Genomic DNA, 16,763 nt, shown 5'->3' with positions numbered 1-16,763 from the left:
GCTGTCCCCTCCCTTAGGAGGAAAATGAATAAGTGCAATTACACATCACTTCTACTTGATTTCCATAAAACCTTTAGGAAGCCTTGCTTGGATAGGAGAATCGATCATTTTAACCCTAACCTCCATTCCAGGCCGAATTGATTTTCTTGTGAAATGACTGAATGAGTGTAAAATGGATTAAAGGTGATTGGCAGACAGAGAAAGGGGACACCAGAGAAATGGCTAATCCATAACCTGTGCCATCAGCTTGTGAATAATTCAGTGAGTGCAACTTCCAGACTTTCTTGGGCACAAAGTGGTATATTCTATGTATATCGCAGCAGACCGCTTCCTCCAAAATTCTGAATGGAAGAGGATTTGGCCTTTGACATCAGTGTATCCAAGTTAAAAAAAAATCACTAAACAGAGAAAAATCTGTGGCCTAAAATTAACACTTTAATTTCAGATAGTTGCAAACCTGTTTGAGAATGAAATACCATTCATATCATTGTTTCAGAGCAATTAGTTTGGGTTGAATGAGCAAAAGGGAATCATATGAAATATATGTTGTTTTTTTTCCATCACTACTCACCCTTGCCCACATTTTCGAGGTTCTTCTCTCGTTAAGCCAAGGAGTGTTGGAGCTCTGGATCTTGCAAAGGATGAATCCGGTAATTTAGTCTGCTAACCGGTTCCTCCCTTTTCATAGCTCCATCTGAAGAACACACAGAGTCCTCATGCCAGATTATGACATTATGGAACTCACAGTTTTCTGAACCTGAAAAGAGAAGTTAGAAACATGAAGATGGGTAAACCCTGGCAGAGGCTGAAACACTTTTCATCATTTAAAGATTGCATCAAGCATTTGGAAGAGCTGAACCCATGTTTTCATGACTGGAACCATCACTCATTTTTTTTGATTGGAAAAAAAAAAACAATCCACAGACTTCTGATGATGCATAAACTGGAGCTACAAAGATGCATAAAAAGTGGTCCTGTCCTCAAGAAGCCCATAGTCTTGTAGGGAGGACAAAAAAAAAAAAAAAAAAAAAAAAAAAAAAAAAAAAGCAGGGCCATAAAATGTTACAGGTACTCTGGCGGAATATATAGTGAGTCTGATAAGGGCACAAAGAAGGGAGAAGGTAAAGCTTGGGTATGGTCTTGAGCAATGAGTAGATGTTTGCTGGGTGGTTCTTTGCCAGCTGGTAGAGGTGAGAGTGATCCTTCATGGTCTGTAACCTACAACTTTAGTATTCTCATCGATTTAGCTTATTTTTTACAACACCCCCCCCCACTACCTCATTTTCCCTCTTTAAACCAATTTAATATGTTGCTGTTTTTATCAGTTTGAAGCCCCCACATATGCTTAACTCTACCTCTTGCCAGCAGCTTTTGAAGTTCACTGCAACCATATGCTTTTCTTGTTTCCCAAAAAATGAGGAAAGCTGGTGCTTTGGCAATGTGGCTTTTAAACAGCTTACATGCAAAGCCCAGAGTTTGATTTTAGGGGGGAAAACTGACTAGACTTTTGATGGGTTAGTACTGGCCAATTTCTCACTTCCCTTTCATCATCTCACAGATGTAAGGTTCAATTTTGAGGTGGGGTGTGTGTGTGTGTGTGTGTGTGTGTGTGAGTGTGGTTCATAGTTGAAATATACTTTCTTATAAAAGCTTTGATATTTAAAGCATGTGGAGCCCATGAAAATCACTTTGAGAACTGGAAATCTGAAAATCTGTGAAAGGAAAAGGCTTTTCCTCTCAAGAATGAAAAATCGAAACTAAGAGGATGTTAGAAAAATGAAGCTGGTGTCTGGCTCCTAGCAGGGCTCAGCAAACTGTTTGAAAAACCCACCCAGCTGCCCTCGTGGAGAGGAAAGCATTCATTCCTAGAACTGCGTTCCAAACAGAGGATAATTGGGAGTTGGTTTCTTGTCTCTTCTACTAGGATGGGAGCAGCCTCCTGTAATTTGGTTTTGATAAACACAGTATTTATAACCTTGGTTAAGGGAGGGAGAGAATTTTCCTCTGAGGCACTTGCTGTGGTGAGGCAAAAGAACATGGGCCCATGACTCATTTGCTCTGCCTGAATCCATTTGTGGTGGCCCAAGTGTCCTGGCCACAAATGAGGAGAAAGCCAGCAGTGAGAGGTTTGTGTTTTCAGCACTCTGTCCCATATCCCCTTTAGGTGTTTATACCTTGAGGCGCTTTAACTTCCCCAAGTGTGTGCACTTACAAGGCAACCACTCAGCTGATTTGTCTGTGGGGATCCCATAAACCACAGCACCAGGAACTATCTATCTATACAACTTTTCATTAATTCTTTATTGTGAAATATAACACACATGCAGAAAACTGTATAAAACAAATGTAGAGCTTAATAAATTGTTACAAATTTAACTACCACCCCAAGGTCAAGGCATAATATTGCCAGGAACACAGAAGTGTGCCTTTCCTGATAAAACCCTCTTTCTTTCCCCTAAAGACAGTGCTGCCCTTAGCCTTGGGGCTTCTAGCGCTCTTCCAACCCCCACCCCCTTCTCAAAGGGGAACCCAGGTCTCCCTTTCTAGACCATGCAGCAAGTGCCAGGGCCTTGGGATTCCCTGTCCAAATGATAGGAAGTCCACATCTAGGTTTTCACAGGCACCTTCCTGAAGGCTGCTGAAGGGCAGCTATTTGCAGAAGCCTGTGGACAAGGCTGGACTCAAGGGAGAGCAGGGGTCTGCATACATGAGAATAAAGTCCCCTGCAGGATGGGATGGAGCAGGGGATGTGAAGAAAGGGCAGATGGGCTGGGGGCTGGAAGACCAGGAGCCTGAAGCTCAGGGTTAGGGGGCTGGTTTTTTTTGTGTCTCATGTTCCAGAAAAGCTACCCCAAGCCGCCCAAGAATTCTAAGGCCCAACATGGACTTCCCAGTCATCATGAAGATATATTTGTCCGGATAGGGGGACAGGGCATCTTTTATTGAGCAGCTTATTAGTTTAATTTATAACTTTTAAGTATTTAGACTCATGGTATGTGGTTCTCCATCATCCTTTTACCTAAGTCCTACAAATGTTAGGGCGGGCCTGCCTAAAGTTACCTTCCTGACTGTTATACTTGCTTTTCTTTAAACTTTTCTCACTTAAGTCTGCACCCATATTATTACAGTTACGTTTTCCTAATTTTGAACCCTGTATAAAGGGATCATGTGGTATATATTCTTTTGAGCTGTTTTCTTACACTCAGCATTAGGGTTGTTTAATTCATTTATGCGATTGCCTAAGCTGTAGTTTGTAATTTTCATTGCTATATAGTATTCCATTGTATAGCTATACCACCATTTATCCATCCATTTTAATGTGGATGGACAATTCAGCTGCTTCTATTATTAGTCCAGTATGAATGATACTGCTTTGTCCATCTTCACCTACTTCTGTTGCACATGTAACTAGGAATGGAATTGCGAGGTGACAGAAATGCATGTCTTCAACTCCAGTAGATAATACCAAACTATTTGCCAATGTGGTAACACCTATTCTCACCAGCAGAGTATGATCCCCATTATTCTTCATACTTGCAATGTATTTTTTTATTTTTTTAATTTTTAACCATCGTGCACTAGGAATATTTTTGTGTGCTACCATTCCTCAAAAAGTTTCCAGTATTTTTTTCCCAGTTATTTGTGTCTGAAGATACTAAAGTGATTATAGTAACTTAGATTCAAAATTGATAGCTAATAATATTAGCGGAGGTCTACCATAATAACAGTAATTATAATAATATCTGTAATTTTTATTTGAAATATGGCAGCTATAAGCTGATCTGCAGCTTTGGAAGATTTACAGAAATAAAATCCAAGATCTAAACAGGGCTGGTTAATACAGCATTTCAGAGTAAATACAATTAGCAGCCTAATCTAGGGGCAAAGCAACATTCTAGCTATGCAGCTGGTACTGACTTCATTCTCTCCTAAGAGTGTATATGTCCCCACAATATGCTTTGATAGCTGTAGCAGCGCTGGGCACAGATCTCCAAAAGACCCAGCTGGGGCCGGTCAGGACCACCTCGAAGGAGGACAGTCAACTGGGGGAGCTCGTCAGCTGGCAGCTCATTAGCCTGCCACACCAGGCAGCATCTGTTCCCCTGCAAGACATCAAGATCCTTACACACTTGTCATCAGAAAGCAAGGACCAAGGACCAGAAGAAGGCAGAGCATCCTCACATGCCCATCCCTTTCCTTCTCTGCCTACTCAGGCCCCCCAGTTTCCTCCTTTCACCTCCTTCTTGCCCCTCTGTCTTTTTGATGCACCCACCTGGCCAAAGCCCAGGCATGAATGAACTCAACTGTTTACTTTCATCTACATCCATAACCCCAGCTGTTGAGCATCATTGGAAAAACCCCACACCCTGCAGATGGTGCACCATAAACTCATGGTCACCCACACCATCTGGGACCTTCTCTGTTTGTCCTTTGTCTGCTCAAATTACAATAGATCCTCTCCTGTAATGACATAGTGGGCCTATTATGGCTGGCTGCTGAAGGTTATACACAGCAGCCATTTCAAACTTTCTCCGGTTTCCTCACATCTCTGGTTTTATCACCTTCCCCCTACTGAGCCCCAAATCTCCTCTGTTGATCTCAGCAGGCAATAATCTCCCGTCATGAAGAAAGCAGGAGCCATTACCTTCCTTCCTCCATGTCTGTAGCTGCAAGGACATCCAGACACATCTGTTTGTCTGTCCCCTCCTCTTTGTGACAATATAGGAAGTACCTCCGCTTGTGCCCAAGCTAATCCCTGCACCTGTGCCTCGATGCCCATCCCCACCTCACTATAAACTATTCCGGCTCTCTCCTGACTTAATCCCAGGAGAGGTTAAACAGGCTCAAGTCTCTCCCTTCAGAAGCTAGAACCAGGTGCTGCCTTGAGTGACAGCTCCCAGGGCCTTCATCCAAATAGGGAAGTGGTGCAGCTAACTTGCAAGTTCACTCTGCTCATTAACTTGCTAGCACATGCTTTACATTGAGCTCCTGAGACTTATCAGTTCCCCTCAGGCACATTAGATTGCCTCTCCAAACTTCAGTCTCCTCATCTGTGAAAAGGGATACGACGAGCATTTACCTCATGAGACTTTCGTGGGGATTAAATAAGAAGCAGCAGAGAAAGTGGAGATCACAGTGCCTGGCACATAATATCCGGATGATAAGTACCAGAGAGTATTATTTTTAAAAGCCCTCCCTAAACTCTGTTTTGCCCTTCAGCTACTTCCCTGAATCTCAATCTCACCCCTCACAGCCAAATTTTGTGTAAAAGTCTTCTGTATTCACCTCACCCTCCTTACTCAAATCCTCCTCCTACCCATGACCTCTGACTTTTGCCCTCTCTCCCCACCAAAGTGGCTCTTCCTGACACGACCTTGTTTTCAAGCCTCCTCCTAAATCCAGCGGTCCACTTCCGATTTTCATTTTGCTTGTCGTCTCTGCAATATTTGACACTGTCGAAAACATTTCCCCTTTCAAAGGGTGTGTTTCCCACCGTGCTGATCTGTCCAGAGCCCCTCCTCTCGGTCTACTGCCCCTCGGCGTCCGCCGCAGACTCTCTCTCTGCCTCGCTGCAGCAGTGCTGAGCCTCGGGGCTCTGTCCTCACCCCTCTTCTCCTCGCACAGCCTTCCCAGCAAGGCTCACCCATACTGTGACTGCAGTTCCCACCGACAGCTGATGGCCCTCACCCCAGGCTATCCCACCCAGGCCTGTCTCCTGGGTCTCTGACTCCCTGCTGGACAGCACCACGTGGGTTTCCTTCTAGTACCTAATGCTCCACCCATCCAAAACTTACAACTCAGCTTCTAATCCAAAGGGACCTTTTTTAAAAATGCAATTTTATTGAGATACAATCTCATAACAATACAATCACAGTCATTCAAAGTGTACAATCAGTTGTTCACAGTATTGTCATATAGTTATGCTTTCATCACTGTAATCAAACTTTGAACATTTTCATTACTCCAAAAAATAAGATTAAAATTAAAATAAAAGGAACATCCCAAACATCCCATTCCTCTCCTCCTCCCATTGTTCATCTACTTTTTTAAAAATACAGTTTAATTGAGATATATTCATATATCCTACAGTCTTCCACAGTGTACGATTATTCAGAGCACCGTCATACAGTTGTGTGTTCATCACCAGAATCTATTTTTGAACCTTTTCTTTACTCCAAAATAAAAATAAAAGCAAAAAAGAACACCTAAATCTGTCCACGCCCTCCATCCCACCCTATTCTTCATCTAATTTTTGTCCCTATTTTTCCACTCATCTGTCCATACACTGGATAAAGGGAGTGTGAGCCACAAGGTTTTCACAGTCACACAGTCACACTGTGCAATCTACATAGTTATACAATCGTCTTAAAGAATCAAGGTCACTGGGTTGCAATTTGACAGCTTCAGGTATTTCCCTCTAGCTATTCCAATACACCAAAGACTAAAAGCTGATATCTGTATAGCACATAGGAATATCCTCCAGAGTGACCTCTCGACTCCATTTGTAATCTCTCAGCCACTGGAACCCTACTTTGCTTCATCTCTCTACCTCCAAAGGGACCTTTTGTGTTTTCATTTCCTCTCTCAGTGAATAGCCTCACCATCTACTCTGGATGTGGGGCATCCTCCTAAGGCTTTTCAGCTGCTCATCTTTCTCTCCATCTTTCACCATGTTCTCTCAATCCTACCCCTTAAAAAAATCCCTTAGGCCTTTCTGTTCCTCTCTATTTCCTGCTGTTAAGCTAGTCCAGGCCACCTTCACTCTCATTTGATATCTGGATTGGCTTTGAGACTGGGCTCCCTGACTATCTCCCTGTAATCCTTCCATTACATGGCAGCTAGAGCTGATCTCTAAGACATAAACTTGGTCATGTTAATTCCTTCCCTAAAATTCTTTAGTCAACAGACTGAATATTTTAGGATACCAAAGAATTATTATGAAATGCTTGAGGTGTGACAATGGTATTATGGATATTTTTTTGTTAAAGAATCTTTATCTTTTAGAAATACCTACAGAGTATTTGCAGATGAATAACCCACTGGGGTTGGTAGAGAAGGGAGATATTAGAGCTGGGTGATTGATATTATTCTACTTTTGTACATATCTGAAATTTTCTACAATAAAACATTTTCTAAAAGCTAATTCCTAAGCTCAAGTAAAACAGAAAAATCCTGCAGTTTCTTTCCATTTTCCTTAAGACAGTGTCCAAAATTCTTAAAATGACTCACAAGACCATTAAGATATGGCTACTGCCTACCTTTCTTTCAAGAGAAGGACACCCAGTGCTTAGGAAAGATTTGTTAAATGGATGGGTGGATGGATAGATGATGGATGGATGGATGGATGGATGATGGGTGGATGGATGGATGGATGGATGGATGATGGATGGATGGATGGATGATGGGTGGATGGATGGTGGATGGGTGGATGAAGGATGATGGGTGGATGGATGGTGGATGGGTGGATGAAGGATGGATGGGTGGATGGATGGTGGATGGGTGGATGATGGATGGATGGATGGACGGATGGATGATGGGTGGATGGATGGTGGATGGATGATGGGTGGATGGATGGATGGAGAATGGATGGAAGATGGATGATGGATGATGGATGATAGTGGATGATGAATGGATCAATGATGAATGATGGATGGAGAACAAGAAAGGAGGCTCAGAAAGCCTGCATTCCTGCTCTGGCTCTGCAAATAACTTTCTGTGAGACCCTGAACCTCTCACTCTCTTTGGGTCTCAGTTTCCTCATTTGTGGCATCATGATATGAAGAACATCATTTTTGAACTGTGTTCCATGTTCTGTGGGGAGCAGAGGTGCAGGAATGGGAGAGAGAGATTAGAAGACAGGGGTCTGAGCTCTTCACCTCTACACTGACAAAAGCTGCTCCAGTTTTAACTGTCTGGTTGAAAAGGTTTTCATTGTTTAAATTATAAAATAAAAAATTTAACTCTCCTGGCTTAGGTGACATTTCAGATTCTTTCCAACTGCAATAAACTATGATTATAAAGAGTTTTTACAAGTTAAAGCATGTGGGTTTAATGAACACAGAGCACAGATTTTTCTCGAAGAAAGCCTGATTTAATAAAAATTTATTTCTTTACAATAAATGAAATTTGTTAAAGGAGTTACTTAATGCAATTTAATTTTTAAGCCTTTTAAAGATGTTCACATAAAACATTCACAAATTAGAAAAGCAGTTGTTTATTGGACCATATGTTGGGATTTGGGGTTTAGAAATATACTCATTGTCCCCATGGGGCCATGAGACCCATGTGCAACAAGCACTGGATGCAAACAGGACCTTAAGACAATGAGCACTTGAGGTGAAAGCTGTGGTGACTACATCTTTATTTCCCCAGGACTTAGTTCAGTATCTAGCACATAATAGGTGCTTAATAAGCATTTGTTGAATGAGGACATAGGGTGAAGTAGACTCTTTCACTGGGCTCTGTCAGAATTCTTGGTGATAGGAAAGGGAAAGAACTTCTCTCTAAAGGAAGAAGTGGATGGGGTGGAATCTTGGCCCAGGCGAGAATGAAAATGGTGGGGCTTCTGCTTCGTAGAACGCTTCCTTCTGTGGGTTGGAGTCAGTGCAACTCTTAGAGGCCCTTGGGACAGTCTGTCTAAGATCCTGGTTTCCTGGCAACTCATTTCATTTCCTGCTCTGAGGCTCATGGACCACTGAGTCTACATTTTTCCAGCCTCTCCTTGGATGTTTCTCTGCTCTGGTGTCTGATCCTTATTTTTAAAGTCCTTAATAGACAGATGCCGCATGGCTGCTAAGAGTCTCCAACCTTCTGTACCTCCTGCTCAGCTGCATGCAACCAGCGATGTGGTAGGATTTTCATGGCAGGAAGTGCAAGACCATGGACATCTGGAGACCTGGGGTGACTTGGGACAAGTCAGCCATTTGTCTCCTCTTGGCCTCAGTTTCTTCGTATAGAAAATGAAGGAGTCAGACAAAAATAAGTCCTTAATTCTATATCTAATTTAGGTTACCATCTGGATATGTAATTGGTGGGAAGCCCTGAAAGGTGCGATTGACCAGAAATTTCTTTCTCTCTTTCTCTGGCTCTTTCATACAGGGTGACATCTCCACTTCACTTGTGCCTTTGAGATAAGGCGTTGACGCCACGGCGAAAAACCACCATGCTATTTAATCAAAAGGTGAAGGAGCTAACTTTCATCAGCCTCAAACACCATGATTGAACACCTCTCTGGTTAGCCTGTCACCACCTGGCAGTGTCCTGAGCGAATGGATCCCAACCTGGGTCAGATTTATGGGTGAAGGTGTCAGAAGACCCTCCATGGGCGTAGGAAGGGTCCCAAGAAACAGGAGGAACAGAGCACAATGAGGAAGAAAGCCTTGCCCCCCTTATGGTTTAACTGAGGGCAATTCTGGGTCCACCACTAACATGGCCAGTAGAACATAATTCCCAGGCCTCTGACAGCACCCGAAGTCCAGGTCTCTTGAAACTGCATATGCTCATTTATCTTCCTCAGCAGGTTCATTTCCCCGGGCTTTCAGGCATTACTAAGGTTTTGCTTGCCAGCTGGTGATGCAGTCCTTCTATCCTGTTGTGATTTGCACCATTTATTTGGGTAGGTAGCTAAGATGGAGCAACAGAGTTCATTAAACCCTTCATAAAACAATCCATCAACCACTTGCTTGCAGAGCAAAATCACAGAATTTTCTACACTCCTGAGCAGGAAGGACTGTGTTCTTTGGCCTCCTCCTGGGTCCTATTCAGGATCCTCACCAGGTTATCAGGGAAAACTTCTTCTTGATTATGATATGTTTTTTCCAGGTGTAAAAACAATAAATAAACACCAGTGATCTCATCAGACACGCTGAAGGACATTTTGTTGGGGATTTAATTCTCTAACACGTTGGACACACTGCATTTTCTCTGGCTGAACTGTCAAATTGGGTGATTTGGCTCAATTCAACCAGTTTAAATGTTGTTGGCATATAGTTTTTCAAATGATCTTTCAGAATGAGCCCTGGAAGGGCTTGACCTTTAAGTGATTGAAAATCCTCAGGTGTGGTTTAAATATCTACAGAACAACCCATTCCTTTGTTTTAAATGGATAAGACTCAGTAAAGAAGAGTGAGACGAAAACATGCACCTTGGAGGCACTGCAACAAAGTAATTCATATTTTAACATTTTCTACAAACAGCAGGATATTCCACGCTATCACCAAAAACCCGACCAAGAATGAAGAACCCAGTGATGCTCGTGAAATAAATGAGGGTGAAAATCAGAATTCTAAGTCCTCTAAACACTTTTCCTACTTAGGTAATGTCTTGCTGAGCTCATGGCCCTGCTTCTTTTCCTTGTTTGCCAGTATATTTTTAGAATGCCCTGGCAGAAGAGAAGACATTTTTTTGCTGCACCTTCCACTCCTGTAGAGTTCTTGGACGTTGACTATTTACAGAGACTTCCAACCACTTCCTTTGTCTGGTATTAGTTTTTATTTCTTCTTCTTTGTTAAGTCTCTGACTCATCTCTGCCTAGAGCTTTGGGTTTCCTGAAGGCTTTTATTCCCCAGACATGGTGCCCCACCCCGGTTGTCCAGGAGGGAAAGCAGGGAGAGTCTCAGAGAATGGCCCCACAATTCACTCAATTATCCATGTCAGAAATGGCGAGGTTTTCCTCAGCTCCCCCTTTACCCTACTCCCCACATGGAATCAGTAACAGTGCCTTGTCGTTTCCAGCCCCTTAGGATCTCCCATCTCCCTCCCTTCCTCCCGCGTCTCTCCATCTCATCCACTACCTCCTAACCCAGGTGATCGTTGTCTCTCACCTGGACTCTTGCAAGAGCCTTTACACTTTACCTGAGGGAAAGGGGAAAGACTTTTGAAAATTTTAACAGGGAGGTAACTTGATCATGTTGTCATAAAAATCATCCTGGATGTAGTGGATGAATCAGAAGGGCAGCTGGAATGGGGGTGGAGAGAAATCCATTACCGAGCTACACTAGTAATCCAGGTAAGGAACGATAAGGATCAGGAGAAAACCAGTGGCAGAGACAATGAAGAAGAGAGGATGGATATTCAGCAAGTAGAATGGAAAGGAAATAGCAACTGAATAGAATTAGAAGGTGACAACCATGTCCCAGGTAGAAACTTAGGAGTCTTGGTAGATGAGAGAGAAAGAGGCAATTAAGAACTAAGCCAGTGAGAAAATAATGAATTGAATGTGACATGTTAAGTTCCCATTTCATGTGTGGCATTTCATGTGGAGAGAGAATCCATGAACAGTTGGATTCAGAGAGAGGTGAATATTGGAGATATGGATTTTGAAGTCAAGGGCATAGTAAATAGTGGATGTATGTGAACTCTACGAGACGGAGCTAACAGAGTAAGAAAGGAAGATGGCCGAACCCTGGGGAATAGCATCCCTTGAGGACCACACAGAGGAGAGGGAGCCAGAGAAGCAGAAGGAAATTCAGGAGGGTCCAGTATTACAGAAATCAAGGGAGGAAAGCATTTGACAATACGATTATGGATGTCCTTAAGGAAAGCAGGTTCAACGCCGCGTTGGGGACAGACGCCAAAGGCCACCGGGTTGAGTGGAGTGAGTGAGAGATAAGAAATTGCAGATAATGAATCTAGACTTCCGTTTCTAGAAGCTTTGCTGTACAGGAGAGAGGGTAAGAGGAAATAGAACCGATTGCAAAAGAGCTTGCAGTCTTAGGTCCAGACAGTGGTTCTCAGTGCCTAAAAGAACAGAGCAGCATGGTGTAGAAAAGAAAAGGAGAAACAGAGAAGAAGGAATGGAGGGAGGGCAAAAGGAAGGAGTGGGAGGAAGGAGATCCCTGAGCTCAAGAGCTTGGCACCTACGTGCTTGAAAATGTGAGCTGTCTGTGATCTCTGACAGCATCGATGACTCACTCACATTATGTAATTAGAATTAGCCTTCAGACATTGCTGTCTTAGAGGTGCCCGTCTCCTATAAGCAGGGCTTCCTAGCTTGGCTTGTTTTCTGGTTACTCAGGAGCCGTTGCTAGGGTAAGGTCATACTTAGAAAATTAAACCCTCAATACGATTACTCAGGGACTTTGGCTGCTTACTCTCAAGCCATTTTTGTCTTAGGTTGAAAAAAGAACTAACTCACTATTCTAAAAGATTAACACCTTATTTTGAAATATGCCCTGCATACCAGCCCTGAAACCTCTGGTCTTTCTGGACACTCGTGGGAGAGAAAGTTTTGTTTTAAAAAATGCAAAAATAATTTTTGTTGTTTTACTCTGGAAGGCTGTTCTGCTATCCTAGTTTTTAGGAAACTTCCTGCTGAGTAGAAATAACCGCAGAGGTGAGAATTTGTCCAGCTCCTACCTAATTCGTGTCTGCCACAGTCTCATGATAACCTCAGAAACCACTAGAGTTATTTAAATGAGAGATTTCTTGGGCACTTAGAATTTATTTCATTTCTGTAATTTTTGATTATAAAGTCACAAAGATAAACTACTTTATCTGTGGTTGTAGCAGGCAACATTTGGAATATCTGCCCAGCTCAAAATGATCCTCATGGTTGCCTTGCTCATTCAGATCAATGGGCCCCAGATTTCAGTTTGTACAACACGATCATGCTCCACTGTCACGGCTGCCAAACCAGGGATGGGCACCTGGTCTAACGTCAGGGCCAAAGTCTTTTCTCCAGGAATGGGGAACCGAAGCAGAAAGACACGCACAAGCACGTACACACACGGTGACCTGCTCACTCTCTCTCTACATTGTTAACTTGTAGATGTGAGCAGCCACCTTTTAACCTACTGGGTAAGACGGGCAGAAGAGAGAACAAAGGCTTTCAAGGAGGAAGGCTGAAATAGACAGAGGTAGTGACCGGCCACAGGGTCCTGGGGGTCGTCCAGCCCCTGGAAACTGTCCCTTCCTGAGGCATGGCTGCATTCCTGCCTTTGGGAACCGTGACTCATGTCCTTGTCCTTACAATGACCCCCCCCCCATTTTACTTTCCCCCCAAACTGAGTTGAACCATATCTCATTACTTGTAGCCAAAAGAGTCCTAATGTATTCAGTCATAATAACAAAACTAAAAATATTCCCTCCTTGGGTTGCATAAGAAAAACTGGGGTTTAACAGTTTCAGTGGTAAGAGCTGTGGGAAGTTCAATAGAGAACCCAATGTTCTTATTAGATAATTTCCCATATTCTCCAATCTCCTCATCCCAGGAAAGCCTCAGGAACTAGAAGCTGCAGGGACTTCAACACCCTCTCTTACAAATTGGTGGAAGTGTGGTCAGGGAAACCGTCCTATGACAGGCAATTTGTGGATATCTAATCAGGACCGTATGTGCATAGACTTGTTGACCCAGCATCGCCACATGCAGGAACTTATACTACAGATATATGTGCACAAGGGTGAAAAGACACAGTGCGAGGCTACTTGTTACAGCATGGTCAGTGAGAGCAAAACATCAGAAACAACCTACATTTCTATTAATATGGGACTGGCTAAGTAAATTATTCTAATCCACACAATTGGAGTGCTAGGGTGCTTTAAAAAGAATGCACAATGTCTCTATGTTCCAGGATAGAGAGATTTCTAAAATATAACGGTATGTGAAAAAAGCAAGATGTAGAGTTGCATGTTTTGTACAAACTCTTTTTAGGACTAAGCATATCTACTCAAATTTCCTTACATATGAATTGAAAACACTTTGGAAGGCAAAACAGTAAACTAACACTAGTGGTTTATTTGTGTGTGTGAAGGTATGTGTGGCAGGGGCAGGAGGTGACAGCTTTAGATACAAGCTGGGAGTGGGAAAGACTTTTTACTCTCTTCCTTTTTATAGATTTAAACAATTTTTAACACATGTGTTAAGACTACTCTGAACAAATAAATTTGGAGGAATAAATAAATTTGCAGCAAGTAAGAAAGAAAACGGGGAAAGAAACCAATGGCTGCCACCAGAGATGGTGTCTTTGTTTTATCAGACTCATAGTTGGCTATTCTCAGAAAAGCAGATATTTTAAGTGGCTTTTCTCTTGAACAGCTGAGGGATCAGATGAATGACCAACACTTGTCAAAAGGGCACATCTCTGGCCGCAGCATCATGTCTTACTTATTCTTTGCTCCCCACCCCACCCCCACCCCCCATTGGTTCCCTAAGTGGCAGGAATAACAGCAGAACTGGGGTCTCTACCATCCCCAGCTGTGTCCATCAAGACCAAGAACAGCCTTTGCTGTGGTGTAGGAGAGGAACCAAAAACCCATGGAGTTTACTGGAACACGAGTGGAAATTCCTTCTCTGAGAATAAAGCCTGTTAAGTCCTCATATTCTGCAATGGAGAACAGACTTAAAATGTCACCATGTCCGAGAGAAACAGTGACTTCCAACTCACATTAAGATATGGGAAACTTAAATTGTTCTTTCCCTTGGAATAGAATTTCATATGGGAGCAAATTCCTCACCCTCTACCAAAGAGAGGGCCTGAAGAAAACAAGTTTATTTGGTACTGCCCCAGGTAGTGTTTCGTAAAGTACAGGGCACTCAGTTAAATTGGAAATTCAGAGAAACAACAAATAATTTGCACACTAGAAGTATGCTAACAATTATTCTTTGTTTACCTGGAATTCCAATTTAACTTGGTGTCCTATATTTTTATTTGGTTCAATCTGGCAACCCTAGCCCCAGGGGCTGGGCTGCCTCAATGGAAGTTATAGCCTGCAAGGATGAAATCACAAGTGGGAAGTTCAGTTGTCTCTGTGATTCCGAGTAAAACAAATAACAAGCAAAGAACTCCCTCCTCCAGGCAGCCAGTCGGTTGCTCCTGAGGCCAGGTCCCATGCTTGACAACCACTGACTACTTCTGCCATCTTTCGCCTGATAAACGGAGACAGTCAAAGTCTCACACTGGTGCTCCAAGTCACCCGGATGTACTGCGAACGCCTCCTTGGCCATGGGCAGGTGAAGTTTACTGCACTGCCGTCAGAAGGACATTTGTTTGACTTTGTGTTTCTAGCAGGGGATCTGGATTGCTGGGGTCCCCCAAATTTTCTCACCTACCACAAAAGATATGTTCAAGTCCAAACCCCCAGGCCTGTGGATGTGAACCCATTTGAAAACAGGACCTTTGAGTCTTACCTAAAAAAGTTAAGTTGAGGCCTAACTGACTGGGATGGGCCTAAATCCAATATGGCTAAGTCTTTAAGCAGAGGAAATTTGGACATAGTCAGGTGAAGCCAGAGATGGAAGGAGAGATCTCCATGCAACAGAGACAGAGATGAATCTCCAGGCCAAGGAACCCCAAGGATTGCAGCCAGCCAGCACCAGAACTTACAGACCCCTGGAGAAAGCATGGCTTTGATGACACCTTGATTTTGGACTTCTAGCCTCCAAACAGTGAGACAATAAATTCCTGTTTGTTTTTCTTATTCCCTTGCTTTGTTTCGTTTGGAAATTTTTTTTTTTAATTTTTTGATAAATAAAGTTAATAAAAAAAAATTCCTGTTGTTAAAGGCAACCCATTGTGTGGTATTTGTCATAGCAGCCTGAGTAAACACACTCTCTTGACTTAAAATATTCGGAATGACGATTTATTAAATTGAGCTGCAAAATCCCCTTCTTGTGACCAGAATATAATCCATGGCAGCCCCTTCCAGGTGTTGAGGTATCTGGCAAACCCCTAAGGTGGTCACTTAGTGAGCATGGAGTTAGGACAAAGGGGAGGGAACTGTCTTGACCGCTCCTTCACCCTAGTGTGGGGGCTCTAATGAAATGTCTCTCCCACAGCCGAGAACATCTTTCCAGTGGTCTGGCCCCGGTGGAGCAGGCCTTAACACTTATGCAGTGGCCTGCTTGAGTGTTATCGGTGACACCAGGTCAAGCAAAGGGAGCTACCCTGTCCAGGAAAGAAGTCAGTAAGCTTTGCCCTACATGGATTTAAGGCACAGACCAGGCTTGTGGAATATTTCCATCAAAGAGGAAAATTTCACGTTTGTAAAGTCCCCTTGGAAAGTATGCCCCGGAGGTCATGAGAAGTCTATCTAAAGTGTGCGGTCAGCTCTGTGATTGCAACAACCCCAATACCCAATGTCATCACCCCTGAGAACTCAGTTCCCAGCCCTCCATCACCCAGGGACAGCAAAGACATGGGAACACGGCAAATGGTAGGCCTGTCTTCTCTGCCCCTTTGCCCTCCCCAGATGCCAGCTCTCGGTGAGGAGACAGTTTGTCTTTCTTCTGGATGGTCTGTAGGGAGGGAGCCCCAGCATTTGGCTTTCTGGAAGAGGTGGGCTCATGGAGGAAGGAGCCAGGACAACAGCTGTGCTAGAGTCCAGGTCACAGAAGAGGAATGGGCTCTTTCCTGAAGCTGCAGCTCATCGAGTAAAAGCCAAAGCCACCAGCAGCGGTGGTTTGAGTAGAGGAGACTGAAGTTATGACTCAGAGGTGCTGAAATCCCTGTACTCATTGTGGGTGAATACCTGGGTGTGTTATATCTTGTAAACCTATTTTATAGTGCCGTGAGCCCAGACGGTGCAACTGCAGGCAAACAAATAGCAGGCACATTGTGTTTATTGGTAGGGTTTCTTTGAGGTCTCTCAACGGAGCTGGGGAAAACTCAAACTGGAAATTCAAACCTATCTAGGCCACTATTTTCCCTTAAACCAGATCTGCATCTGAGGAAGTCTGAAATATTTGCTGAATTCTAATGGGGACTGAGTCCTCCAAATAGTATTATTATTAATATTTTGCTAATATTTTCTGCTGGAAAGCATAT

At 43.3% G+C, this 16,763-nt stretch overlaps 1 protein-coding gene across 4 annotated transcripts in view; it reads right to left on the bottom strand.

Annotated features, from left to right (window-relative positions):
• Window positions 1-16,763, bottom strand: part of NEDD9 (neural precursor cell expressed, developmentally down-regulated 9) — a 181,582-nt gene that overhangs the window by 112,983 nt on the left and 51,836 nt on the right. For all 4 annotated transcript variants that reach the window (XM_037842970.1, XM_037842968.1, XM_037842972.1 and 1 more), the window contains one exon: window positions 572-757. In XM_037842970.1, the coding sequence (XP_037698898.1) occupies window positions 572-583 (12 nt within the window). In that variant the 5' untranslated portion in view covers window positions 584-757. The remainder of the gene's footprint in view (window positions 1-571; window positions 758-16,763) is intronic.

This window comes from Choloepus didactylus, chromosome 7 (genome assembly GCF_015220235.1).
Source record: "Choloepus didactylus isolate mChoDid1 chromosome 7, mChoDid1.pri, whole genome shotgun sequence".
In the NCBI taxonomy this organism is placed as follows: domain Eukaryota; kingdom Metazoa; phylum Chordata; class Mammalia; order Pilosa; family Megalonychidae; genus Choloepus; species Choloepus didactylus.
The sequence above is the reverse complement of the archived record's forward strand: the minus strand, read 5'-3'. Positions and strand labels throughout refer to the sequence as shown.